Raw genomic sequence first — 25,167 nt, 5'->3', positions numbered from 1 at the left:
ATATTTGTGATTCCTGGGATTGAAAAAAAGTCACACTAGAAAAGATTACTCGGGACGCTATTTAACCAAGACATATCCTGGAAGTCGGGAAATTCAAAACTGTCCAAGAACGCCGCATTCATGCCTTCCCCAAAGGACATCTCATTCAATGCAGTTGTCGAGTTGACTAAAAAGTCTGGACGAGGCGTTTGGCTGGGGATTTGCAACCCCTCAGATACAACTTGTTCATAGAGAATTTCAAGGGCAGCCACGCAACGTCGTGCGGACGTGCTATAGCTCTCATATTTGCGAAGGATTTCGAGTGCACAGTTCCAGGACCGTGTGACAGAATCTTCTGTTACTTCAGCAAGGATCGCAGAGCATAATCGGCCCGCGATCAAGACTGTGGCAGATGTATAAACATCTATCCGAGTCAGAATTAAATGAGCAAACATAAGAAAGGACCGGTACGAACAGAGAACATTGTACCACCAGGCTGGTAGCGGGCCCCCGGTGCCATCCGCAGGAACGTTGTTGTAGATGAGCTCGATTGATTCCTGGGCAGCCTTGACACATATTATGGAGCATTGGAGTGCAACACGATGGGGGAATGAGTCGTTCATCGAGATCAACGGATCCGTTGATGAATAATCTCGGGTAGCGCAATATTTGGATAGAATTGGCCGAAAAAGTAACATCCGTACGTGTAAAAACCTGTCATAATTAGTTATTAAACGCAAAATACCGAGAAAATCATGGAAATATTATCTGACCTGGCGCGTAAGACAATGCTTTGGCGACAGAAGATAGGGTTTCCAGGTACTAATGAGGATCCTCCGCGCAAATGGGGAGGAAGGCTTCGCGTCCATCGCGCCAGAGAGCGGTCAAGCTCGAATATTGTCCTATCCCCTTCGCTGGCAACGTTATTAAAGTAGAAATCATGAATATCATCTGAACCATCATCCGACATGGGCTTGTAAAGGCTGAGAAGAACATCATTCATAATCTCGTAAAGCTCCAACGATTTGCCAAAGAATGCCATGATGGAAGGCAGGTTAGATGGCTGGGCTACCTCCACATTTGATCCAGGGGGGATGTATTCTTCATCCACGGCGGCTGGGAGAGGGACTGCACCACTGGAGGTCTTCGAGATCATCGCAGGACGGCCAAATGTCATAGATATAACTCTGCAGGAAGTCACAGTCAGGAACAAGGCAACTTCCATGACAGCCGAATGTAAAGCGTTACCTACCTATCCATCAAAATACACCCGTGCCATATTTTGCGCGCCAATTGCCGTTCTCGGAAGGTTTGGAGGCGGTTGATCGTTTGAGGGAGATGAAGTCCCAAGCTTTGCGCGTTACGGATTGCGAGCCCCGTGACAATCCAGCATTGATGCGCAGAATCGGTGCTTTGCAGATATTGAGCCATAAGTAGCAAGCATTGAATCAGACCAATGGATCCAGTGTCCCATAAATTGAACTGAAATAGGCCTTTCGCCCGGGAGAAAAAGACATCTGCGGATGTTTCTCGCTCTGTCGGTGGGACGAAATCAGCCAGCTGACTAGCCAGAGCAAAGATAACGTTGAGAGTGCACATCAGCATGCTTTCATCATACTCCAGGCTCTCACCACTCCAGATCTTTTCATACTCATCCTTCATCTCGTCAGGGATCAGAAACGGATATAATGGGAAAACATAATCCCAATACACCTGCATCAGGCTGTCTGCCATTTTCCGCGGCGGTAGCACATAATTTCCCGCAGATGACTGTGGTCGCTCGGACCGTTTTGGAACGATGTTCGATGGAATAACAGTATGAGGTAGCGAAGGCCCCTGATGTGGAGACAATACCCTCTTGTCGACGGCGGTCCTAATTTGACGCATGAATCCTGCTGCGCTAGAGCTTCCGAAGAATCCTTGGCTAGCACGCTCTTCCTCGACTGCACCCATCATCGCATTGACGCCATCGCCATCACCGATGAGAGTAGATATGTTACGCTCACTCGGAATGTTTCGTGCAGAACTCTGGGATGCATTGGGCTGTCCAATGCCAGAAGTCGGTGTCGGCGTATTCACGCACTAGTATAGTTCAATTAGCTGTATATTAAATGTCCATTAATGCGCGAACCGGTGTATGGCCTGATCCCCGGGTCTTCTCTGAATCTTGGGGGCTTTCAAGTTGTTTAATCCGGGATTCCAGAGTGGAGATATACCTACATGTACCCAGTATTAGCTTGTATTTGGTGAAACATAAGGAAAGGTATTCAAACTTGCGTTTGTCGTGCTCTTTTTTTCTCCAACTCTCCTGTATAAACGCAATGAACTCCGCGTTCGGTCCTTTTGCTGCATGGCCCACACACTAGGTCGAATCAGTACGGGTTCCGTTCCGGGTCTCATCAGTAACATACTCGGTTGCACACCATCACAACGGACTTTCCTGGCGCGACAATCGTCACATGCGACAGCAATTTTTCGGCGCTTCACTCTGTCTTGGGATTCGGAAGATTGGCGGTTCATGATGGCAATAAAGTCCGATGCAAGAAGTACAACGAAGAACATAGGAAAGGCTCGGGATGACATCCGAACAAGCCCGGGAGACGGTCACGACCGAGAGTGCATTTCGCGACACGTGACGCGCTACATGTTGAGTACTTCATATTCGTGCTAGTAACCAAAACGTATTGAACTCACTGTCTATGCTATAATTGGTTATACTGCAATATTCATGTAAAGTTCACCCATGCTAGCCATGATTCAGACATTTGTGGCATACTCCCATCAAACCAACCGAGAAACAAGTCGTCGTCGGTATTCATATCATGAGGTAAATTGTCATCCTCGGTTAGTTTATGACCTGCTGCAGGGCCCACTGAGATGCTACAGGGGCCACTGTTCACAGAAAGCACTTGGTTCAAGACATGTCGGATTGCCCTCTGACCCTGCTGTGCGACACGATAGTTCCCATCGTGGGGCGCAATGATGGCGTCCAAGTATGACGCAAAAAGAGTAAGATTTTGAATAATTTCCGAGCGGGGAAGATTAAGCGCTGTTGATCGCGGCGTGGGTCGAGTTTGACGCAGTAGCTCCACAGAGAGAACACCAGCCGAAGGCAGACCCGGCAAGCACATCTAGAATACAAACTGGAATGTTAGTCATCGTATCATTCGCCATGCGACGGACAGGTATACTCCTACATTTCCTATATGGCTGTTAAGGGAGTGTCCAGAGCGAATCTTTTTCGATACCATCAGGATCACCGCACTGAGTATCTCTCGCGAGATATCAATGATTGCCTCCGGTTCGGTTTCCGTGCGTTGTGCCAAGGTCCGATATAGCAGGAAATCATTATAGAGAAACTCCATATGTACCTCGAAAAGAAGATCCTCCTCTACCCTAGATATAACGGACCCGTCGCTGTCAGGGTTCCAATGAAGGAATTCAGGCAACAATTGCCGTTCTTGACGGGATTCGTGTGATAAATTTCTGTTCAAGTCAGCGAAGTCCTGCTATTGACCAAAGTGACTTCATACTCGACTCGATGACTCAGATCACTTGTGCGACAGCTCAGTGATAGCTCCAAGACCTTTTCACGAAGAACACTCGTAACAAAAGCGACTCGAGGCCAAGCGCCTTTCATCAAACTCGCTTCTTGGTTCCATCCAGTATGTTTATCCAATTTTCTAATTGCAGCATCGCGAAAGGGCGGATCAGCGAATATTTCCTCAACGCTCAAGTCCAGAGGCATTTGTATGTCACAATAGCGCCAACTGATGAGTGGTGGTCGACCAAGGAAGGTGGCAAGCACCTTATCGACTGTATAGGCTGCGACCATCGTTCTTTTACGCATCTCAGCAAGGAAAAACGGAGTATTTGCACTCGAGTCTTGATGAAGACCTAGGGCGAATACTGTCGTCGACAGTTCTCCCAGCTTTCTCCATGGTCGGAAGTCTGCAAATCCGTTAAGCCTTCTTCTCGCAAAAGGGATCGGGGTTACATACCACTTTCACCATAAACTATCGCAAGGAGCGAAGTCTGATGCAACAGAAGCCAGCTTACAATGTCGTTGATTATGCCACTGCTATCGCAAAACTGAAGGCATGTGTCACCAACTGCGGTGGCTGTAATAGCAAGCCTTTTCGCATCCATTGCACCCTGGCGTGTAAATATGGGGTCATCGTGAGAGATCCAGTCTGTGGTAATACCTGTCAAAATGAACAGAAGGCCAATGACTTCCCATCTACCAAATGATGCGGACTTGAAGTCTTCCCAACTCATAGAAGGCCGTACCTCCAAAGGCCGGGCGTGAGTTTCAAAGAGTTTCTTGGACATCAGAAGAGTTTGTTGACAGAGGTCCATGCCGTCATAGTCCGGATCATTCCACATTTCCTCGACTACAGTAAAGACCATATTCGTAATTGGCCAGCCGATAGTCCATCCCTTCCATATCTTAAATCTCGCAGTGACCAGATCTCTGTAGAACGGAAGATTCTCTAGAAGCGCCAATACTTGAGCACCGAGGTGGACTCGTTTCGTATCGACGGGAACCGTATCATGGCCTCCAAGTGAGAGAGCTTCAGCAGGCAGGCCGCTTCGGGTGTCTGTGAACACATCAGAATAGCTAGTTTGGCCTAGAAACCCTGGAGCAGAGACAGAGAACTTTTTTGAGTCCAGCCATCTTTTTCATTCGTTGGCGAACTTGATATATTCAAGGTATCCGTTCCATGAGCTACACAGCGCTTCTTCTTCTTTGGATGTATGGCGGTGACTTGGTTAGTCAACGGTGCTGGATGGTAAATACAACGGTTGTGAAGACCACGGCGCGAACAGCGTCCACAGACGGGACTTGTGTGGTCACATCGCAGCTTTGATGTGCGACACGGTTCGCACGATGATAGCTGACCGTTACGCCGAGGGGTTGCCATTGCAAGAAGATGCCTCTCGGTCTGTCATGATAAGCAGGACTAGAGGTGTCGGTTGTTCGGAGCTCGGAGCTCGGAGCTTACCTACTCCACCCGTGTATGATTACTAACTTGTTAAAGTGTTCCTTTTTCCTAGGCCATCCCATGCTGGTCATCGACAAGGAGTGAGCGATCTACACTAGCTTGTCCCATACATGGCCGTGTATAGGATAAGACTTCTGCTAGATGCCTAACTAGAGTTTTAAAGCAGAAAAATAGTTACACTCTGGAAAACTTACCTGTCCATACTTTCTAAATGATCGCTGAACGACAACGTGCATTCTTGGCAGGTTATTTGAATAACACTTTTCGGTGACCGAAAGTAGTTAACCAGTACTCCATATTTTAATGGGGTCAAATGTGCAGCTTGTAAAAAGCAACGAAATATTGTCTGCTGATAGTCCGAGTCCCGAATCCCGAACCCTTGAGTGACATGGAATTGGTAGACAATAGAATATACTAGGAACAATATTATATGGCTATAAATACAGATAAAAACTGCTCAACACAAGATTATCACAATTTACCTTGTTATCTCTCGTTCCTTCTGCTAGTCGCGAAGACTATCCGCATTCATATCTTCAGCGCGCTTCTGTGCATTTCTTCTCAGATCTTTCATAATGAGCCCATTCATATTGTTGAACAAGCTACGAAGAAGAGTGGACTCAGCGAAGGTATCAAAATGAGCTCAAGTTCATTTTATTGTGTTATTCATGCTGAATGAATGAGAGAAGCAGGGTAGCCGGAACTTTCGGAAAGACGATATAGAGTCAACAGTTCCACTACGCAAGGGCAGCATGGCCGATGGCCAAGGCAAGAAGGAGAATGTTGGGATTGAGAAGCTCAATTTGAAACAAGCTAGATATAGTGAGTACGTCTGTTGCGATATATGAAGGGTTACTCATAAATAAATAGCTATGATTTCCACAATGACTCGAATTTAAGCTGGCTGGGTTCAGAGCCGAGTACAGACTAAGCTGGTGACTCTGCAAGGTTGAATTGTCTTGACTGGAGGAGTGATTAACAAGAGGGGAGAATAGGAAAGCTTTACGGAGAGATGTTAGTTCATATTTCTTGAGATATACCTGGTAAAATTGTAGTCGTACTTATTTTCAGTTTCAATATTCCGTATATTCTGCTGCATGTAATATAGTAATAATATAATACTAGAACGAGATTCTGAATAGAGAAAGAAAACCACTGAGAAACCCCCAAACGGATTCAAACTCGTGAGTGATCGAAGCGGGAGAGGAAGAGTGATTATTCCACTTCTATGAACAAGTAATACGTAGTATGTGTATCTACGGAGGCCAAAGAACGAGAAACTGGTCTTTTAGGATTTCGGGAGGAGAAATAATTACGAACGGGCTGCTGAGGGAAAAAAAAAAAAAAAAAAAAAAAAAAAATATGGGTCAATTTGAGTATCTAAACCGTAGACGACATAATATTGGGGATTCATCAACATTTAAGAGACAGTGGTCTGCGTAGCGCTCCGGTTCACCCTTTCCAAGTGTTCCACTTCCGATAACTTCGTTGTTTCAACAACCTGAGTTTCGGCGGGAACATCCTTTGGGTAGAAATTAATCTTTCCACCCTCCTGGATAATCCTCGTTCGGTCCAGGCAAAGACGAGCTCGAACATAAGGGTCAAGCTTCCAGTGGTTGACTCGCAGTCTCTCCACCAGATAAGCCCTCTCACTTTCGCTGGCTTGGATCTTGCTAGTGTCCTTTGTTTTGGATGCATCAATCCATGATGAGGTCGCGGATAGAAATTCTTCACCAATGGCTTCACGCTCGGCTTTCAGAGCATCGCGGGTAGTAGTATCGTTCATCCGATCATTTTCGTGGGCATCCGGTTCGACGTATTCGTATGACCACTTCTCGTCGCCACCCATCTCCTCCACAATCTGATCACGAGAGATGAATTTCTCGAGATCGTCGACACTATTCGTGAATTGAACTTTGGCGGCAATCTCAGGATCCATCCATCCTCGGATAAGTTTCCAAATGCCTGAAGGACCCAGTTAGTGAGTGACTTATCCTGCGACGAAAGAGATAGACTGACCAGAGAACACCCATGGGGCTTTGTGAATGAGCATGATGCCCAAGGATTCGGGGTAGTTCGCCTCAAAACACTTCAGGATGAATTTTACGGGTGGATATTCCTACCGCGAAACTTTGTTAGCTCTTCAAAACAATGGCTGGTTATTTCCTCAGATCCACACCACATACCATGTTCGATAATCCGAAGTTGGTCATGTCGAATAACACAGCCTGGTGCAACGTCAGAATAGCCCCTGTACGCCAGAGCATTGTATACTAAAAACTTACAGCAGTTTCGACTGGGGGAGACAATGTCAATCGCACCGACTCGATAACATGCACAATATAGCGTTCCAATGACTCTTCAGTCTGAGCTCCTGGCTTGTGCAGGCGAACTCTCACCACGACGATCGGCCGGCCGACCTTGTCAACGCCATGCACGTAGCTCTTTCCCATGCGCATTTGAGACAGGAAGTCGTTCCCAGCTTTCTGCTCACTCGTGCTCGATGTATTTTGAGTCTGTCGGAGGGCATGGAGCTCTCCCTTAGCCATAACGTCCTCATCCACATGCATTTCTTTCACTCGCCACACAATGGCTTCCATCATCATGGCAAATGCCTTTGGCACATCCCACTTTCGAGCTCGTAGAAATCGCAGGAGCATAGCATCCGGGTGGTCATGCTTAAGGGTATCGAGCACTCCTGTACGGAGCTCCGTGGGTGTAATCTCGGAGAGCGCATTCTGGATTGCTTTACACTCGGGCGCTCCTGCTCCGATCTCACCAAGATATCTCAAGATCTTTTGTTGGTAAGGTGTAGTAGGCGCTGTGGTAGTCTTATCAGAAAGATTGCTTTGCGTGCGGCCAAGGAGGGATTGGCGTCTTTGGGGCTGGGCAGGGCTAGTATGTTCCTCGACGCAGCCATTCGGTGCTTCTTCGCCCATAGACGGCTCGCCCGCCTTGAGTAGAATTGTCCAGAGCTTCTGCAGCTTGGCCTCCTGTTCCTGGTTGATGTTCCCAAGGAACCCAGGTCGTGGTCCGTCGGCAGCCATTGTGGTGATGCAGTGAGGTTGTAGAAACAAAGGACAAGACAATAAGGAATTGAGAACAAGTCGACACGTTGAATCTGGAAAAGGACCTCTGAACTATCTATACAAAAGTCCCAAAGGCCCTCAGGGGGTATGCGGGGTCAATGATATAAATTCGCGCCTCCCCAGATGATCGTCCAAAATCCACATGAAACCCCTCATTATGCCCTACTAAAGCAGCCTCGGTCCCCCGGATTGTTGGGGAACTGGGTCCATGCACCCCATGATTCTGACTTTGGAACTGACGATCACTTGCAAGCCAACATGAGCCAAACTTCGAGTACGATAACCCATTTCCTTTGAGGTCAAGTGGGCATGAAACCTCGGGTTCTCGGTCGTATTTCAAATATCATACATGTGGTGTGCTCAAAATTGGGGACTCGGTGGAGTCTCACGTCACCCTCTTAATAAATGCGCTTCAGTCGATATATGAATGCCTGGGGCCGAACTCTGGATTGCCTCTTCGCTTGCCCCTGCCCTTTGTTGCAACAAGGCTCAAAATGCCGAGTCATTATGAAAAGAGTTGCGTTTGCAGTGGGAATGTGGGAATGTGGGAATATGGATGTCGATCCTTTCCTTAAAACTCACGATGATCAATTCAGAAGTTTCGTCATGGAGACAGAACCTCGGTGATTATCTTCACTGAGGATCATTGTCTGCACAATTGCAGGCTTGGGAATGTGAGACGTCATTTTCATTCTAACTTGGTGAAGTGCTGGGGAGAGAGCAACCCCCGGAGAGAGCAACCCTGGGGCCCAGCGGCTGGGACTGGAATTACGCGGGGTCCGTACTTTGCCGAGGGAACGTCGTACCTTTGACCAAGCGATCGGGCTTGCACGGAGAGCTATCGTGTTTTTTCAAATCTACTGTTAAAAAGATAGTAATTAATTTCACATCGAATCACCAACACCCGTCACGTATTATCTCTTTCCTCCTTCGAACGTTAAAGTGCTTTGTGGGCCATTGACCCGGGATTCTAATGGATTGCATGAAATCACAATTCCAGCCAAGCCTAGCTGTAAGTTCGGTCTGGCAAATGGAAGTCTGGAGTGCGACCACAGATGTCCTTAACGTATCTGATTTTCTGACCTGGGTTCGAATTCGTGATCTGTCTCTTATATCCAGAGTAGTCTGATGCAAGCTTTCTCTACTATTCATTTCTTAATTTCGCGAACGAGAGCACAATTTTCGTGTTACTTGCGGAAATTAAGCACAGAAACCATGATAAGATCCAGGTCGCCGTCCATGGGTGGACGTTGTAGGAACCCCCTTATATGCAACCAAATAAACCTGTAGATAAAGTGACGTATCTCTGATTATGCCCAATGAGAATCAAGTAGATGTGGATCTTGGGTCTACAAAGGAATGTGCAGGTTGACCTAGAAAAAAGCAAACCGGCAAATCATATGTATGTTTCGTATCTTTTACCCGCTTTGCAGGATGCTTGGCTAAACGGGGGAAATCGACATTAAATACTTAATATTAACACCGAGTATGAAAATGGTGTTCTGATTTGGGGATCCAATTTATCTAGTTTACTATTCTATTGACTATTTGTCGTTCATCGTTAGGGTGGTGATTCCGTGATGCTTGTGATGTGACCATTGTTATTTCAAAATATGCTTTTCCGGACATAAGGTTTTCAGCCGTGGCGAGATCATTCTACCTACCGTCAATGAAGCGCAAGGGGTCTTTCATGATGTTTTATAGCATAGTGGCCTGATTCCGCTTACTTAATGGCTGGCCAAGGATTATAACTTGTCGCACCGCTTATTAGACTATCGGAAGTAAAAGACGACACTTATTCTCCTGTCAAATAGGCTAAGTGCTTGGAATTTATATCTGATTGAGTGGGCTCTGTACAATTTTAAGACTTTGGATTACGCTTTAGGATTTGCGGCTGCGAGTTTATAATTGCCAGGATGTTTCTCCGCGTATTGCTCTGCTCCGTATATCATTCAATTAATGAGGTCTCAAATATCGCACATAGATCTGTGATACATTTGGGGACCGGTTTGCTTTTATTAAAATAAAATAAAATAAATAATAGATTACACGCAATCAGTCTACCACTGGGCGCAACAAACAGAGCAAACCAGAGCCAGTGGTGCGGATAGTAGGTACAGCATTCATTCAATTAGGAGGGTGATATATCATTTTAGCAATATGAGATTTGAAATGTGGAGAGGAAGGCAAGGCATGACGGAAATAGTGTTGAAAGACGATATTTTAGAGCCCTGGAGTTATTTTCATGCCTAGTTTTGTGAGTCAACCCAGGAATTTCAAACAATGGATTTTCCCGAATGAACGGGCTAATGACAAAATTAGTTGATAAATTGCGGGGCTTCTTGCTGCGTTTGAATTGATCCGACGTTATCCAAAGGATACGGGTTCCAAATCAGAATTATTCAGTCTGTGGATAAAACGATCTCACCTGAAGTGGTCAAAGTATCTAATGAGGGATTTGCACAGTGGAAGACGGGACAGTATGGTGCACTTAGTATTTGTCGACGAGACTGGCAAGTCAGCCTGTGACCATGCTCTATACGAACTGGGAGAGTTTAGCCCGAGCAGGAAAATTCAGCCTTCAAGCTAGGTTCAGAGTGAGTCTCCGAGTAAATGCGTGTCCTGTGAATGTTACTGGTGAGGGTGTAGGTGTGTAGGTTGTCTCAGGGCATTGCTATTTTTCTATCGTAGGGCAAATGATTTGTGTGTCACCAAAAAGACTCATACAATCGGCCAACGCTCAGATTGCCGATCCTCTGGGTCAGATAGGGGATTGGGTTGGGTTAGCCGATATCGCTCCACCGAATTCCCCCGAACATCGGCCTGTAGACACCTAATTGGCGGAGGCTTATCAGCCAAGACAGCCACGTGCTTAAACTTTATTAGCGTTATCTTTCCGGTTCTATTATCCGGGGCATCTATATAGAAGTCGAATCCAGCTAGAAGGAGTATGAGGGTAGCTGATTATGGCCGCATTCGTAACCATGCCGAACGCAGAGCTTGAATCAGGGCGTCTCTCGCCGTCAAAGGAAGCGCCAACTATTGCAACTGCCAATATCTCAAAGGAGGCGCCAACTATTGCAAGTGTCAATATCGATCCCCGGGCAGAGCGCGCATTAGTCTGGAAGTTCGATCTTCGTCTCCTCCCTGTCCTTGCAATTATGTACCTGTTCAACAGCTTGGACAAATCCAATCTAGGGAACGCAAAGACAGCTGGACTTGAAGGTGTGTAATTCCTGATGACTGGTGAGGATTATGGTATTGATGGAAAACAAAACCACAGAGACACTCTCATTGAAAGGAACCCAGTACAATCTGATCCTGAGCATATTTTTCGTGCCATATGTTTTGACTGCTCCTTTCTTGGGTCTTCTTGGTAAGAAATATGGGCCAAACATTGTGCTACCCTGTATGATGCTTGCTTTTGGCACCTGTACCATTCTGGTAGTCGCTGTTTTCAACTTCAGTGGCCTTTTCGCCATCAGATGGTTTTTGGGGATGGCAGAAAGTGCCTTCTTTCCATTGGTAATCTATTACCAAACGACGTATGCCTGTTCCCCTCCTCCGTTGTCATATTGGAGCTGTGGTTTAATTCTGTTACAGCTTTTACCGCCGAGGCGAGTTAGCCCGCCGACTAGCTATTTTTTACGCTGCACAAACGATTGCCTCAGCATTTTCTGGATTGCTCGCTTTCGGAGTTTTTCAAATAGAATCGGGTCCATTGGCCTCTTGGCGATATCTGTTCCTGATCGAAGGTGGAGGAACCATTCTCTTTGCACTCTTTGCACTATGGTACTTGCCTCGGTCGGCTTCAGAGGCTGCGTTCTTGACCCCGGAAGAAAAGGAGCTCGCATACCTTCGACTGCAGATTGATAGTTCTTCGGTGGTAAACGAAAAGCTGGACATCCGTGATGCATTCCGCGTTTTCAAACACGGTACTAGCTGGGCAATTCTAGCCATTCAAGTTTGCCTGGGTGTTCCGCTGCAATCGGTCCAGCTATTTCTTCCGGTTATCATCAAGCGTCTTGGATATAGCACTGTGAAAACCAATTTGTTCACTGTAGCGCCTAACATTTCCGGTGCTGCAGTGTTGCTTATATTGGCTTTTGGCAGCGACTGGACCCGGTGGAGATTTCCGTTCATCGCACTAGGATTCCTGTTCACGTTTGTTGGATTCATTATCTACGCAACCATCGACGTTCAGCGGGATCTAAGCGTTGCATATTTCGCCTCATTCTTGATGACTTGGTCAGTCCGGCTCAATTGGACAGAGGGACATCCAGCTAACGCTTCTCTAGGGGAACCTCTGCGCCTTCTGTTCTTCTCGACACTTGGTACAACAACAATATCGCAAATGAAGGTCGACGTGTCGTCTTGACGAGCATCGCTGTTCCTGTGGCCAACTTGATGGGAGTCGTCAGCTCAAACATATTTCGCAACCAAGACGCACCAATTTATCTCCCTGCCCTAATCACTACGGCATCATTCGGCGGTGCTGGCATTGTTCTAACACTTTGCCTCGGAGGTTGGATGATAGCAGATAACAAAAAGAGAGACCGGACGCAGGGGGTTCACCTTAAGGCAAAGAATATTCCAACAGAATACCTTCAGGACGGACCTGCTTGTGAAACATTCCGTTGGTTCTATTGAAGGTTACTGAGTGTGTATGATAAGTTAATGAAAGAATGACACGTTCCAGGTGAACACAGTGAGGGCATATATATTGTGTCATACGTTTAGCATATTCATATTTCTGGCTGAACATATCGCAGGTATTGGCCCTGTGAATAAAGAAATGATCACCCCCAAAGCCTCCTTATAAATGTAGTGCCATCTACTTACACAGGTGTGCTTACTGTATACTCCCTGAAGTGGGTCCGTGATGATATCATGGCCCCAGAAGGCCCTGAATTGACACACGCCGGTTTGATTGGGTGACGTCTATACAGTTTCCGCAAACCGGATTTTACCGAGGACTCAACTTCGTTTGGACTTTGCAAAGTGCTTTCCTCACCATCGCTTTTGATCATGACTGAGCTTGGGGGCTCTGCTCCCCAGTCGTATTACAGACTGGCCCAAGAACGGGAATTCTACAAGTAAGGCTTCGTTTGAGCCCCACGTACATGTAATGGATGCTGATTCTTCGGTGGGGCAGGTATATCCCTCGTGAACAATTCGCGTCGCATTACGCCCCCTTCGACAATGCTAGCCAGAATACCTTCAAACCGCAGCCCTCCCGTGACACAGCCTTGAACTCGTTTGCCCAGCTAGGCGCTATCCGTTTGGGGGCTCGGCATGCGTTTATCTCACTCTTCGATCGGACCCACCAGCATGTGGTCGCAGAAGCCACTCCGTCATTGAGTTTGGTAGGCGGCCATGTTCGTGATCAGCGTGACAATCTTCGACTGGGTTGCTGTGTGATGCCCAAAGAGAAAGGACTCTGCCACTATGTGGAGGGTCTACCGTCCAAGCAAGCTACGGAGTATGCCGATGTTGTAGGTGATCGCACATTGGTTGTCTTGGATATGAGCAAGAACAGCCGATTCGACCGACGTGAAGTATTGGACGCATTTTCCGACGTCAAGTTTTATGCTGCAGTTCCCATCATCAGCCCTCGAGGGTACACAATTGGAGCTTACACTGTGATGGACACCGAAGCGAGGACGTCAAATCCCGACCAACGTGATTTGCAGTTCATGAAGGATATGGCTGGAACGATCATGGAGCATCTGGCAGTGGAACACTCTGCACTCAAGAATTACCGGGCGGAACGGATGATCGTCGGCCTAGGCAGCTTTGTGGAGGGCAGGTCAACTCTTCGTGATTCATGGCGAGAAGCCAACGCACAGTATGCTGCCTCGGAACAGTCCGGAGAGACCGTAGAAGGCCAGTTGAATATTCAGCAACAGCATCTCCAGGAACGTGCCACGAACAAAGGTCAAACAGACCTTGCTTTCCGCGACTCACCAGGGAAAGTCAAAGATGACACCAATTCTCAACCAAACTGCAACGGACCACGGTCAGACCGCAATCCAAGATCCAAGGTCGAAGTCGAAGACAATACTGTCCGAAGTGTGCTTGCGGGAGAAACCCTCCAGGATGACAGCCTGTCATCCGGCATCAAGCAGGTGTGCTCGCGAGCAGCTAACTTGATTCGAGAATCGATTGGAGCTGAGGGTGTGATATTTCTTGATGCCAACAGCGAGCGTTTTGGAAGCCTAGTCAAGCAAACCCATCGCAAAGTCTCGGGACCAACCTCGAAAGACATCTCTTCAAGCGGCGACGAAAGTACAGATTCAGCATCTTCTTCAAAACGTCACACGCCTGATTCTGACAGAGAATCTGAATCAGAGAATCCGCTTGTCTCTGAATGTTTGGGCTTCTCAAGCTCCAGAACCTCGAGCGTCAATGATGGGCCGAGGTCTGGTCAAGCTATTGTGATTCCAGAGCCCCTCTTTACCTCCCTCATTCGTCGATATCCCCGTGGGAAGATTTTCATTTATGACGCCAATGGATCCGTTTCAGAGGACAGCGACACAAGGAGCACCGGGCCAGAGTCCAATCTTCCTGCCGTCGTCTCCCGAGGTGGCAAGGGACGCCCTAGAAGCAAGAAGCGACGCAGACCACATTTCAAACAAGATGCCGACAATTTGATCAAAATATTTGCCAATGCCAGAAATATCCTTCTTCTTCCCATTTGGGACTCCGACAAAGGCAGATGCTTTGCCGGAACACTAGTCTGGACTAACGATCCAGGTCGTATCTTCACATCGGAAAATGAGCTCGTGTACATCTCGGCCTTCACGAACAGTATGATGGCCGAGATACGGCGATTGGATGTTGAGATAGCAGAGAAGGCCAAAACCAATCTTGTCAGTAGCATCACCCATGAACTTCGAAATCCGTTGCATGCAATTTTAGGAACGGCGGACATTCTTAGTGACACAGCTATGAATGCTTTACAACATGGCATGGTTCACACAATCGAATCATGTGGTCGGACCCTTCTGGATACCATCAACAATCTTCTTGATCTCACCTTCATCGACAAGTACCAGAAGAAAGTCCCGCGGTCAAAGCGGAAGCCGAGAAAGAAGCACCAAGCATTGCCCGCAGGTTCGAAGGAAACGAGCGGCGGTTCAACCCAGGACCGTGGACGAGATGTTTCATATACGCATGTTGAACTGGATTCAGTGCTTGAGGAGGTTGCAGACTGTGTGTTTGCGGGATATAGTTTCTACACTCACCCACAGGCACCTCCTCCAGCCTTGACTGGGGACTCCTCACGATGGGCCGGCCCAACGAACAAATCCGACACAGTCGGCCCTAGAGCCAGTCAAGTTACGATCATATTCGATATTCAGCCAGACACGGAATGGGACTTTTACACCCACGCTGGAGCCTGGCGCCGTATCCTTATGAATGTTTTTGGAAATGCCCTCAAATACACACCCTCGGGGTATATCTACCTTGGATTGAAATCTGTGCAACACGAATCCGGGTCCGCAGACGAAAATACTGAATTCGAGGTCACCCTTACTGTCAAGGATACTGGCAAAGGTATCGGGGCGCAGTATCTCCAAAATGACATATTCAACCCGTTCACACAGGAAGATCCTCTTGCGTCTGGAAGCGGTTTGGGGCTGAGCATAGTTCGACAAGCCGTCGGATTTCTCAGTGGGTCCATTGAGATTGAATCAACTCAGGGAGTTGGAACAACTCTCTCGATTCGAACTCCACTCACCCGTTCCCTTGGTACATCGGACACCTCATCATCAGACTCGAAGTTTAGCTCCTTGCAGGGATATACGCAGGAAAAGACAATAGGTCTCCTAGGGTTTGGATCCTCCCTTCACTCCCAACGAGATACGGCCCTTTATTCGTCGTTGGAGCGACTGTGTCGCGATTGGTTTGGCTTGAAGGTGTCCAACGTGTCGCCCATCAAAGGCGAGCATTTCCTGTTCGACTTTTACTTGGCCGTGCAGACTGAGCTGGATAGCGAGGATACCGAGGGGAGGAACTTGTTTGCCCTAGCCTCACAGCTTGCTTACAAGGATGGTTGTCGCTCACCGGTTGTCGTTATTTGCCAGTCTCCCGAGGAAGCTCATCGACTATTTGTTGCAGCCCAGAACCGTGATCAAACGGCCTTCTTCGAATTTATCAGCCAGCCATGTGGACCGCGGAAACTGGCTCGCGCGTTGAACATCTGCATTAAGAGGCAGACGGATCATGAAGCTGGTCGCCCCAGTGCTGATGAGCCAACTCACTGGGTAGAGATGCCGGAATCATCTCATCTACCAATAGACCTCGGGGCTGTTGATCCGCCCAAAGAACGAATGAAAATCAGCAAGCGACCAACAGCGGATACAATGGCCGGTCCAGATCATGAAGATGCCCAGTCTTCACTAAATGCCCAACTCCAAGAAGCAAAGCCACAGAGTGTCACCGGTACGATGCCTAATACCGAAAAGGCGGAGCAAGAGACTCAGGCAGATTGTCCTGGATCGACAGTCTTGCTGGTCGATGACAATGATCTGAATCTGCAGTTACTATGTGCCTACACAGAAAAGTGTGGTCGTAATTATGTGACTGCGAAAAATGGCGCAGAAGCGGTGGAGATATACAAAGCCGACCCTGGCAAGTACCAAGTTGTCATCCTAGGTATGTCCCCTCATTGTAACATTCTTCTATCTTAAGATGCTGAAGTTACTCTGCCCCTCAAATTCTCGCAAAAATACTGACAGTGCCAGATATATCAATGCCCGTCATGGATGGATTTGAGGCTTCCCGACAGATGCGCCGCTCAGAGAAGGAACACCGGGCAGGCTTACCTGAAGCAGCCCAAAAAGGGCTGCCAGATACAATCATTGCCGCATTGACTGGGCTCGATAGTCCCAATGCCCAAAAAGAGGCTTTCGGGTCTGGTATCGACACATTCCTGATTAAGCCTATAAAGCGAGGAGATGTACAGGCCATCCTGGATCGAATGAAAACGTGATGAGATCTCGGTTACGATCAATTGTTTGTTAGAATGACATATCCTGGATTAGCAGTACTTTGAAACGGCAACGCGAACTAAATGGAGTACGAAATGTAGATGCAATTTGGGAACCAAAGATTAGGTAAACACTTCAAACACTGCTATATATACACATGTTCAAGTGATAGTTTCACCATGAACGGTTCCTGTCAAATCGAATAACGTCAGATTTTCGTCTACAATTCAGAAAAGACTGCCAGGGAATAGAATACAAGATAACGGCGTTCTTACAAAGGACCGTATATAAATTGGAGGCGGAAGTCATAATGATGTGAATCAAGGAGAAGACTGGAGGGCGCACTCAATTCATCATATATTATACTACCTCATATATCTACAACCCTACATGTATTATATGGCCTGATCGGCTAGAATGTTTAGCTCGATTTCGATTTGTTGTCCATCGACGGGTATTGGAGTTGAGGACCGTTTGATCTGGCTTTCACGTCAGTCCATATATAGTCCAAACAGGGTTGTGAACGGATGCCGTAGGTCACGGCCACAAGGCGAATGAAGAATACGGCTACTGCAGAACTTCCAAAGCATGCGCCGTTGTAGTCCGCATTCCTTTGAAATATATTGACAGTCTATCATTAGGCAATTTTTTCGAAGGGGATCTAATTGTCACTGTGATATAATTACCCTTTGGATTATTCTCATCACACTCCCTCTATGGAACACTATCAGCCTGAGTAGTAATGTATCGAAGTTAACCTGAGCGCTGATGGCCTTCATCAACCCGTACTGGAACCTAAATAGTATTTGACGAAGAGCCGCTGGAAAACTCCTGAATTGTTTAAAACTCTAGACCTGGCAATCAACGAAACAGAGAGTCTTCGGACCGAAAATGGAGCTATCATGGAGCTATCATGCCCTATTATATCATGATTGGCAATATATCCATTGACGGAGTTAAAATACGTTTTTCATTGATCTCGAGAGGATTTAGCCATTCGGAAAGGGTTCTGGCGCATGCGATGTCTGTTAACCGATTCAAAACGGAGGATAAACTTAAGATTTAAACACATCCTGTCTTGCGGAGATATCCATGTTACTGATCATGAAGCTGTACAACTCATGAGGCCTCCTATAAATAATTCATTGATTTATAAGAGAGAATAAGTAACGATAGAAGTCATTCTAATCTGCGGCTGTCGCATGCTCAGCGGTACATGTTTATTTAGTAGGATAGATCCAATGTTGTTCATTCCTATGGAACTTACTACTAAGCTACGGACAATATACCTCCGATTACTGTAAAATTAAATATTACTCTATAGTATTCGATCCATCTGTATTAGTTGATCTCAGCGACTAGAGAGATTGTTCCAGGGCAATATCTCAGCCGCTCGTATAATGCCGTTTCATTGAGCAAATTCAATATCAGATCAGAAGTACCCCAACAATGATACATTTCATTGGATAGAATGTAGGAAAAATAAAATTAAAGATACACAATAGACAAGGATAATATCACCTTCGGGAGGTTCATCAAGGTATTGCTTCCAGTGTGACGTCTTAACTTGCTCCATCCCTCGGCGGTTGTGTGGCGCTCTTGGCACAAATGGCCCGAGAGCCACGCGAAGGAAAGGAACCCTCTTAAAAGTGATTTTGTCAACCTGGGCTATGGAAGTAGATTCAGGGATTTGTAGTGACCCCTTCTGTTCACCAGTAAGTAGGTTAAATTGGAATCTGCTGCCGGCTACTTCCCACTTAGATTATATGTTAATGCACCCGGTATTGCTCACATTTTCATCAACTATTTCCCAGCTTCTACTGCAGGAGCCGAAGCCGGCTAAATCCGGAGTAGAATGCAAGGCAGTACTCTCATATGCTGGGACATTCCCACGGGGTAAGCCGCCAAGATGTGCCATGCCGCCGCCAAGGGATGCTATGCCACCGCCGAGGTGTTTTGTCTGCCTGCCAAGCGTCTCGCACGTAGGCAACAAAGTCGCACGAATTGTTTCGGAAGGTGAGAACTTGGCCTTCTAGCCAGTTAGAGTGTGTCTGAGGAGCCGCCCCCAAATCCTACATCGGTGGCACACCCTATCCCTACTACGCACGCACGCTTTATTCCCCATATCTTGGCCTCGCCAATGCACCATGGAAAGGTACCTTTCTCGGAATACCGCATTTGTCGATCCGGGGCCGCATCTGGGGAGTGGATGCTATATAACCCGTTACTTGCAATGTCCGCACTTTCCCTGTCCTCAATGCTCCTTCCGATTTTCGAATCTGCGCCATCTGGACACCATGTTTGGGATTCCGAAATTCTTTGGTTGGAGGGGTAGAGCCCTCAATTTGGCGATAAGTTCCCTTGGGAGTCTTGACTTCTTGTATGATAGTGCTATCTTCTGGTGGTTATACTATTTGACGTGTACTGACTATCGCAAGGCTTTTTGGATACGACCAAGGTGTGACAGGTGGACTGCTAGACCTTCCATCTTTCACCAAGTACTTTACCGATATTGATACCGCGGATCCAGCCATTCAAAATGACCCGGCCGTCAGATCACAGCGCAGTTTAAACCAAGGCATCGCGGTTGCATCGTATAATTTGGGCTGCTTTTTCGGTGCCATCTTGACGGTCTTTATCGGAAATCCACTAGGCCGACGAAGGACTATCTTCTGTGGCTGTGTCATCATGGCCACGGGTGCTTTACTGCAAGCCACTGCTTTCCATCTGCCGCATTTCATTGTTGGGCGCATCATTACAGGGGTGGGAAATGGAATGAATACAAGTACAGTGCCAACATGGCAGTCAGAATCTGCAAAGTCTCATGACCGCGGTAAGATGGTTATGATCGAAGGAATGCTCATCACCGCAGGCATCACGCTTAGTTATTGGATCAATTACGGTAGGGCAAACATGGCCCACACATGTAAAAAATTGCGATTTCTGATGACCAGAAAACAGGGTTCTCGTTTATCGGGGAAAGCGAAGTGGCCTGGCGGTTCCCGCTTGCCTTCCAAATTCTTTTTGCCGTCGTGATTTTTACTTCTATTCTTAACCTGCCTGAGTCCCCACGATGGCTTGTGATGCAAGGGCGGAACGACGATGCCTTAGAGATTCTAGAGTGCCTTAACGAAAGATCTCGCGATGACCCTTACATTAAGAATGAGCTTTTAGCCATCCAAGAAACTGTCAAGGAAATGTCAAAGGGGTCGTATAGGAGTCTTTTCGATATGAGCGAGTATCGAGAATTTCATCGAGTGGCCCTCGCCTATATCAACCAAATGTTTCAGCAAATATCTGGAATTAATCTTATCACTTACTATGTGAGATATTCCCTAGCACTACGGGAATTTCAGCCGCGTACTAACACAGCTCCACAGGCGCCATCCCTGTATAAGGAGATTGGTCTCGGGGAAGGCAACCTTCCCAAGTTGTTAGCCGCTTGCAACGGCACAGAGTATCTGATGGCTGCATTCATTCCTATTTTCATTATTGAAAAAGTCGGACGTCGTCCACTCATGCTTTTTGGGGTAATTGGGAAATTCAAACTTTGATTTCGAATAATGTTGGTTAACTAACTTGCATATAAACAGGCCGCTGGCATGTCACTCTCTATGGCTGTCCTTGCCGGTACGAACTATCGCCTGACTGTTCTTGGTGACCAGCAAGCCGGTGTTGGCCAGGCTGTGTTCTTATTTGTATTCAACACGTTCTTCGCCATCGGTTGGCTTGGAATGACGTGGTTGTACCCAGCAGAGATTGTACCCCTGCGGATTCGTGCACCGACCAATGCATTAGCCACAAGGTAGACCGGTCACTACTTCGCAACACCTCGTACAGCACCCTCTAACTATCATCACTAGTGCCAACTGGATTTTTAATTTCATGGTCGTCATGATTACCCCAGTCGCATTCGATAGCATTGGGTACAAAACCTACATCATCTTCGCTGTTATGTAAGGCCCCAATCCCTTTATTAGACCAACTGGTCTAGAGGCTTGGCTGACAATTATAGAAACGCATTTATCTTCCCGTTTGTGTACTTGTTTTTCCCCGAAACTCGCTATCGGTCTCTAGAAGAGATGGATGCGATATTCAAAAAGTCTACGAACGTCTTCAATGCCGTTTCTTTCTCCATCAGAGAGCCCCACCGCTACGATAAGCATGGCCAGCTTAAGCCTGAGTATCTTGAGGAATCCGTTCTTTACGAGACAAATTCTGTGCACGATGCGGGACAGAAGCTCGATAGCGATGAAAGTGGCCAGAAGATCAGCGTGTGATGAAATGGAAAACGACAACCGACATGTAGTCCGAGCCGCTAGTATATATTCTATTATTTCTGAGATTGCCTTCTTTCCTTCATTGTGATAATTGTCAATACATACGCCGCTATACAGATAGGTCTAGTCATGATCGATGGTTTGTAAAGCAAGCTCAAGGGCCATCGTGCTTTCAATGAAGATTAAAAGTCTTGGTAGTCCTGCCCATGTACATATATGAGCTTGAACGCCCTGGGAACTTAATCAGCTGAACATGAACTATACCTTATCCACTAAAAGCTCTAGGTGAAGTTCAGGTGTGTACGATGAAACTCCGAGAGCCAGCCATTCAATCTCGAGGTAAGTTATGGCACCTCATGACATCTTGCAGGGTGAAAAGGTTTATTGAAGTTCGCTTCCAGACAGCTTAATTTCCGTCAGCCTCTCCCAGGAGCACGAAAACATTTAGGGAAAAATTTGTGAAAAGCCAGTACTTCAAGTCATCGTCTTGCATTAGACTTCTCTAAGGATCCCGTCTTGCGCAGCTGAGCTTCCATGTCTTGTAACTTTGCAGCATCGCAACAGACTATCGTGGGCCATTTTGCGCAAACTAGTAGCCTTGGCATTTCTTTTAACTGCAAAGCAGACATTCCCATGAGTGGAATTCGATACGGACTACTTTCATGGGTATAAGGGTCGAGTGATTGTCACTTTATGTCTAAATCTCGTACCGTTAGAAGCAGTGAGCTAAAAGCTGAAATAGAATGGCGACAAAACAACGTATACAGTCGATTGCTCACAAAATGTGCTGTCTTTCGATGCAAAGCCCAACTGGGCTTTGCATCGATTTACTTCACGAGAGAGGATCAATCCGTGTGCTAAGCATTGGGAGCTTTTAATGGGCGGTGTATATATACTCCGGGTTCCTGTAATTTGGGGAGGCACTCACAGTAATATTAGCAGCTATGTAGGTGGGGAATCTTGCGATAAATATCTTACGTGAATGGTGGACACCGTTATAAAGGAGCATGAACTTGCAACATTATATCTCCTTGAAAAATCCCGTTTCGACCACCTTGTCGGTAGGTACCCGAAGGTTAGCCATCTTGTTCCGTGTGTTATCCCAGATCCATAGGAAAATGTGCAACAACATCTTCCTAACATATGAAGCACCGGCCTTGATTTTCATCTGCTCGTTATCCATTCTATATAATACTTCGTGCGTGTATGCCTGCTCCACCTTGGCCAGTGACTGACTCAATTCTAAGAATGGGGGTCCTTTTAATAGGGCGATATTAGAAGGACACCCATATTTAATAATTGGACCATAGCAAATGTACACTAAACAAACCTAGGCCGGCCGCAGTAATTGTATTTCCAATGCATTAATTAGTAAAACTGCATTAATTTAACAACCAACTAGCCTCCTGAGTCAAGGTACTTCCATTTACTATGCAGCCCACTAGTAAAATTAAGTCACTCCCGACCCTCTAGTATTATCTACATAGCGGGATGATCCGCCGCGGTTTGAGATTGGATGCCTAGGAAGCACAGGAATGCTGGCAGATATAACGGGGAGCTAGCGAGGTCAAGGTCGAGGACGTGTACGAGGATGTAGAGGCACCTAACGGGTGGGAATAGATTCGTCTATGGCCTAGGGAGTTTAAGCTACGCCCCCGTCGTCGCCGGCGGCATCTTAGGAAATGCGAATTGCTTCGTCTACGGCCAGTTGGTTGTTAGCAAGGGTCGAGAGTAACTTAATTTTACTAGTGGGCTACGTAGTGAATAGAAGTACTTTAGATCCTCAACCGCCGCTACTCGGGGCATCAGGTATTGCCAAGAAATGCATTATTTTTTATGCGTTGGAAATACAATTACTGCGGCCGGCCTAGGTAGGTTTAGTGTACATTTGCTATGGTCCAATTATTAAATATGGGTGTCCTTCTAATTTCGCCCTTTTAATATTGATCTTGAATTAAAGCGCTCGAACAGTATAAGAACTGGAGCTCATAATTTTCCCCTACCGCTTATAACCCAACTTATACACCTGCTAATATTTGGTCTAGAGCAGAATTAATGGACCATGGCGAGGGCCGCGGGAATATCCGCGAGTTTGTTCCACGTCATACTGAATTTGGGAAACAGTGGCAAATGATGTCACCACTCTTCGATAGATGCATTACTTTGTAACACTGGATTGAGCTGCAAGTATTCTTCCCCGGTCTACTCACTTGTGAAGATGATATATGTAGGGGATATATACATCAATTCGGGCCTTGTATTTTCTAGTGGAATAACCATCGAAGGCAAATTGTGACCACATTGACCGCATTATCAACATATATTGGGATATCCTCTCAAGTTCAGATTATTTTTGGATGAGCTGAAGGTATGTTGAACTGCTATGGCCGGAAAATTAATTTTACCGCCATGATCTGAAACCTAGACATTGCTGAGGAGAATACCAGCAGGCAGCGCCGATGGTTTATGATGACTACAACCTATTGGCGAACGGTTCTAGCGGTCGTCCCCATTGTTGGTGCGGTCGTCGCAACTGTCTTTTTCCTTCTGCGTCTCTACAGTCGACTCCTCCTAAAAAAGAACCTCGACACTGGAGATATTTTAATGTCTCTAGGCTTGTTCATCTCTTACGGAGTAACTATTTGTACTATGCTCGGTGGGTACAATGAACTATTGTTATGTGCAGAGCTGATGTTGACTTTAGCTGCATTCAGTGGAGTTGGAAATGACATTTGGGGTCTACAACTCAAATACCACGGTCGTGTGATTATGGTAAGATAACGTCCATGGGATCACCTGATGCAAGCAGAAATGAAGATGCTAATAGTGATAGCTGTTCTGGCTCACCCAAACCTTTTGGGCGCTGTCCCAGATTTTCATTAAATTATCAGTGACTCTTCTTCTTCGCAGCCTTCTCGCCTCTGTACGAAAATGGGAAATCACTACGACAGCTCTCTTCATCTATACCATTGCCTGGGGTATAGCCGCAATTTTGGTGAACATCTTCCAATGCTGGCCCCCTCAACACTTCTGGCTGCCTACTAGTACCCATGGGGCATGCATAAATGGACAGACAGCATTTTTTATGTCAATTGGCGCACTCTCCCTCATACAAGATGTCGTCCTTCTTCTCCTTCCTGTCGCTGTTGTCTGGCGATTGAGATTGCCCATCCGACAGAAGGTCCAGATCACTGTGGCCTTTTCTATTGGCGGATTGTAAGTATTCTGGACAGCATTCTACTGCTTTGTTAACCTCTTTATGTTAGAGTGTGTGTCTTCAGTCTTCTCCGGTTAGTGGCATTCAAAAATTATATAAAAAATAACGCTACTTGTGGGTCAGGGCTACCACATTTAACGAGCTAAGCTGACTCATAATATAGCTAGTGGCTCTAAAGAAGCTCTGTGGACCCTTCTAGAGCTCAACCTTGCGTTTGTATGTACTTCCCTCGTCCTCATGCGGCCATTTTTCCAAAATTGCGCACGTAATTGTAAAAATTACCGCTACAGCCTCTGTAGTGGCACTTATATCCACACCGGATGCTCCTTTTTTATCAACCTCCTTCAGTATTGGCAAGCTCCGATTATATTTCCTCACGATAGTCGTTTATCTGAAGAGTCAGCTGGTGTGGATTCTCCTTCAAGCCTGGAAATCACTCGTTGTGAAACGGATATACAATGCTTATAAAGAGTATTGCACATGCTGCACGAATGGTCTTTTGCCGAGTCTGCTCATAATATTCTAAAGAGGGTCTTTTACCACAGAAGACCTCCGACCACGTTTATCACTTAATGTGATGCCGGGGGCATTTCATGGAGT

General features: G+C 46.6%; 7 protein-coding genes across 7 annotated transcripts; 4 read left to right on the top strand and 3 right to left on the bottom strand.

Annotated features, from left to right (window-relative positions):
- Positions 1 to 35: 35 nt before the first annotated feature.
- On the bottom strand, positions 36 to 2,499 carry N7446_001229 (transcription factor domain-containing protein; the record flags this gene model as incomplete). Its single annotated transcript, XM_058509978.1, has 7 exons — positions 36 to 403; positions 455 to 693; positions 753 to 1,166; positions 1,232 to 2,061; positions 2,111 to 2,195; positions 2,257 to 2,341; positions 2,391 to 2,499. The coding sequence occupies 7 exons, from the start codon at positions 2,497 to 2,499 to the stop codon at positions 36 to 38; spliced, it is 2,130 nt and encodes a 709-aa protein (XP_058375514.1).
- Positions 2,500 to 2,705: 206 nt separating this feature from the next.
- N7446_001228 (fungal specific transcription factor domain-containing protein) lies at positions 2,706 to 4,389 on the bottom strand (the record flags this gene model as incomplete). The annotated part of the gene is made up of 4 exons (XM_058509977.1): positions 2,706 to 3,110; positions 3,177 to 3,465; positions 3,513 to 3,930; positions 3,981 to 4,389. The coding sequence occupies 4 exons, from the start codon at positions 4,387 to 4,389 to the stop codon at positions 2,706 to 2,708; spliced, it is 1,521 nt and encodes a 506-aa protein (XP_058375513.1).
- Positions 4,390 to 6,405: 2,016 nt separating this feature from the next.
- Positions 6,406 to 8,032, bottom strand: N7446_001227 (CRAL-TRIO domain-containing protein; the record flags this gene model as incomplete). Its single annotated transcript, XM_058509976.1, has 4 exons — positions 6,406 to 6,950; positions 7,005 to 7,104; positions 7,172 to 7,213; positions 7,271 to 8,032. 4 exons carry the CDS (start codon positions 8,030 to 8,032, stop codon positions 6,406 to 6,408), a joined length of 1,449 nt encoding a protein of 482 aa, XP_058375512.1.
- Positions 8,033 to 11,058: 3,026 nt separating this feature from the next.
- N7446_001226 (uncharacterized protein) lies at positions 11,059 to 12,724 on the top strand (the record flags this gene model as incomplete). Its single annotated transcript, XM_058509975.1, has 4 exons — positions 11,059 to 11,299; positions 11,358 to 11,619; positions 11,678 to 12,322; positions 12,373 to 12,724. 4 exons carry the CDS (start codon positions 11,059 to 11,061, stop codon positions 12,722 to 12,724), a joined length of 1,500 nt encoding a protein of 499 aa, XP_058375511.1.
- Positions 12,725 to 13,102: 378 nt separating this feature from the next.
- On the top strand, positions 13,103 to 17,072 carry N7446_001225 (hybrid sensor histidine kinase/response regulator; the record flags this gene model as incomplete). The annotated part of the gene is made up of 3 exons (XM_058509974.1): positions 13,103 to 13,170; positions 13,230 to 16,735; positions 16,825 to 17,072. 3 exons carry the CDS (start codon positions 13,103 to 13,105, stop codon positions 17,070 to 17,072), a joined length of 3,822 nt encoding a protein of 1,273 aa, XP_058375510.1.
- Positions 17,073 to 19,367: 2,295 nt separating this feature from the next.
- Positions 19,368 to 21,350, top strand: N7446_001224 (uncharacterized protein; the record flags this gene model as incomplete). The annotated part of the gene is made up of 6 exons (XM_058509973.1): positions 19,368 to 19,450; positions 19,509 to 19,972; positions 20,032 to 20,393; positions 20,451 to 20,600; positions 20,664 to 20,847; positions 21,148 to 21,350. 6 exons carry the CDS (start codon positions 19,368 to 19,370, stop codon positions 21,348 to 21,350), a joined length of 1,446 nt encoding a protein of 481 aa, XP_058375509.1.
- Positions 21,351 to 23,819: 2,469 nt separating this feature from the next.
- N7446_001223 (uncharacterized protein) lies at positions 23,820 to 24,962 on the top strand (the record flags this gene model as incomplete). Its single annotated transcript, XM_058509972.1, has 6 exons — positions 23,820 to 24,006; positions 24,055 to 24,122; positions 24,184 to 24,566; positions 24,617 to 24,681; positions 24,731 to 24,783; positions 24,951 to 24,962. 6 exons carry the CDS (start codon positions 23,820 to 23,822, stop codon positions 24,960 to 24,962), a joined length of 768 nt encoding a protein of 255 aa, XP_058375508.1.
- Positions 24,963 to 25,167: the final 205 nt, after the last annotated feature.

Source organism: Penicillium canescens (genome assembly GCF_028828765.1).
Source record: "Penicillium canescens strain IBT 15451 chromosome Unknown utg000002l_segment0_segment0, whole genome shotgun sequence".
Taxonomy (NCBI): domain Eukaryota; kingdom Fungi; phylum Ascomycota; class Eurotiomycetes; order Eurotiales; family Aspergillaceae; genus Penicillium; species Penicillium canescens.
Note: the sequence above shows the minus strand (reverse complement) of the source record. Positions and strands in the feature narration are given on the sequence as shown.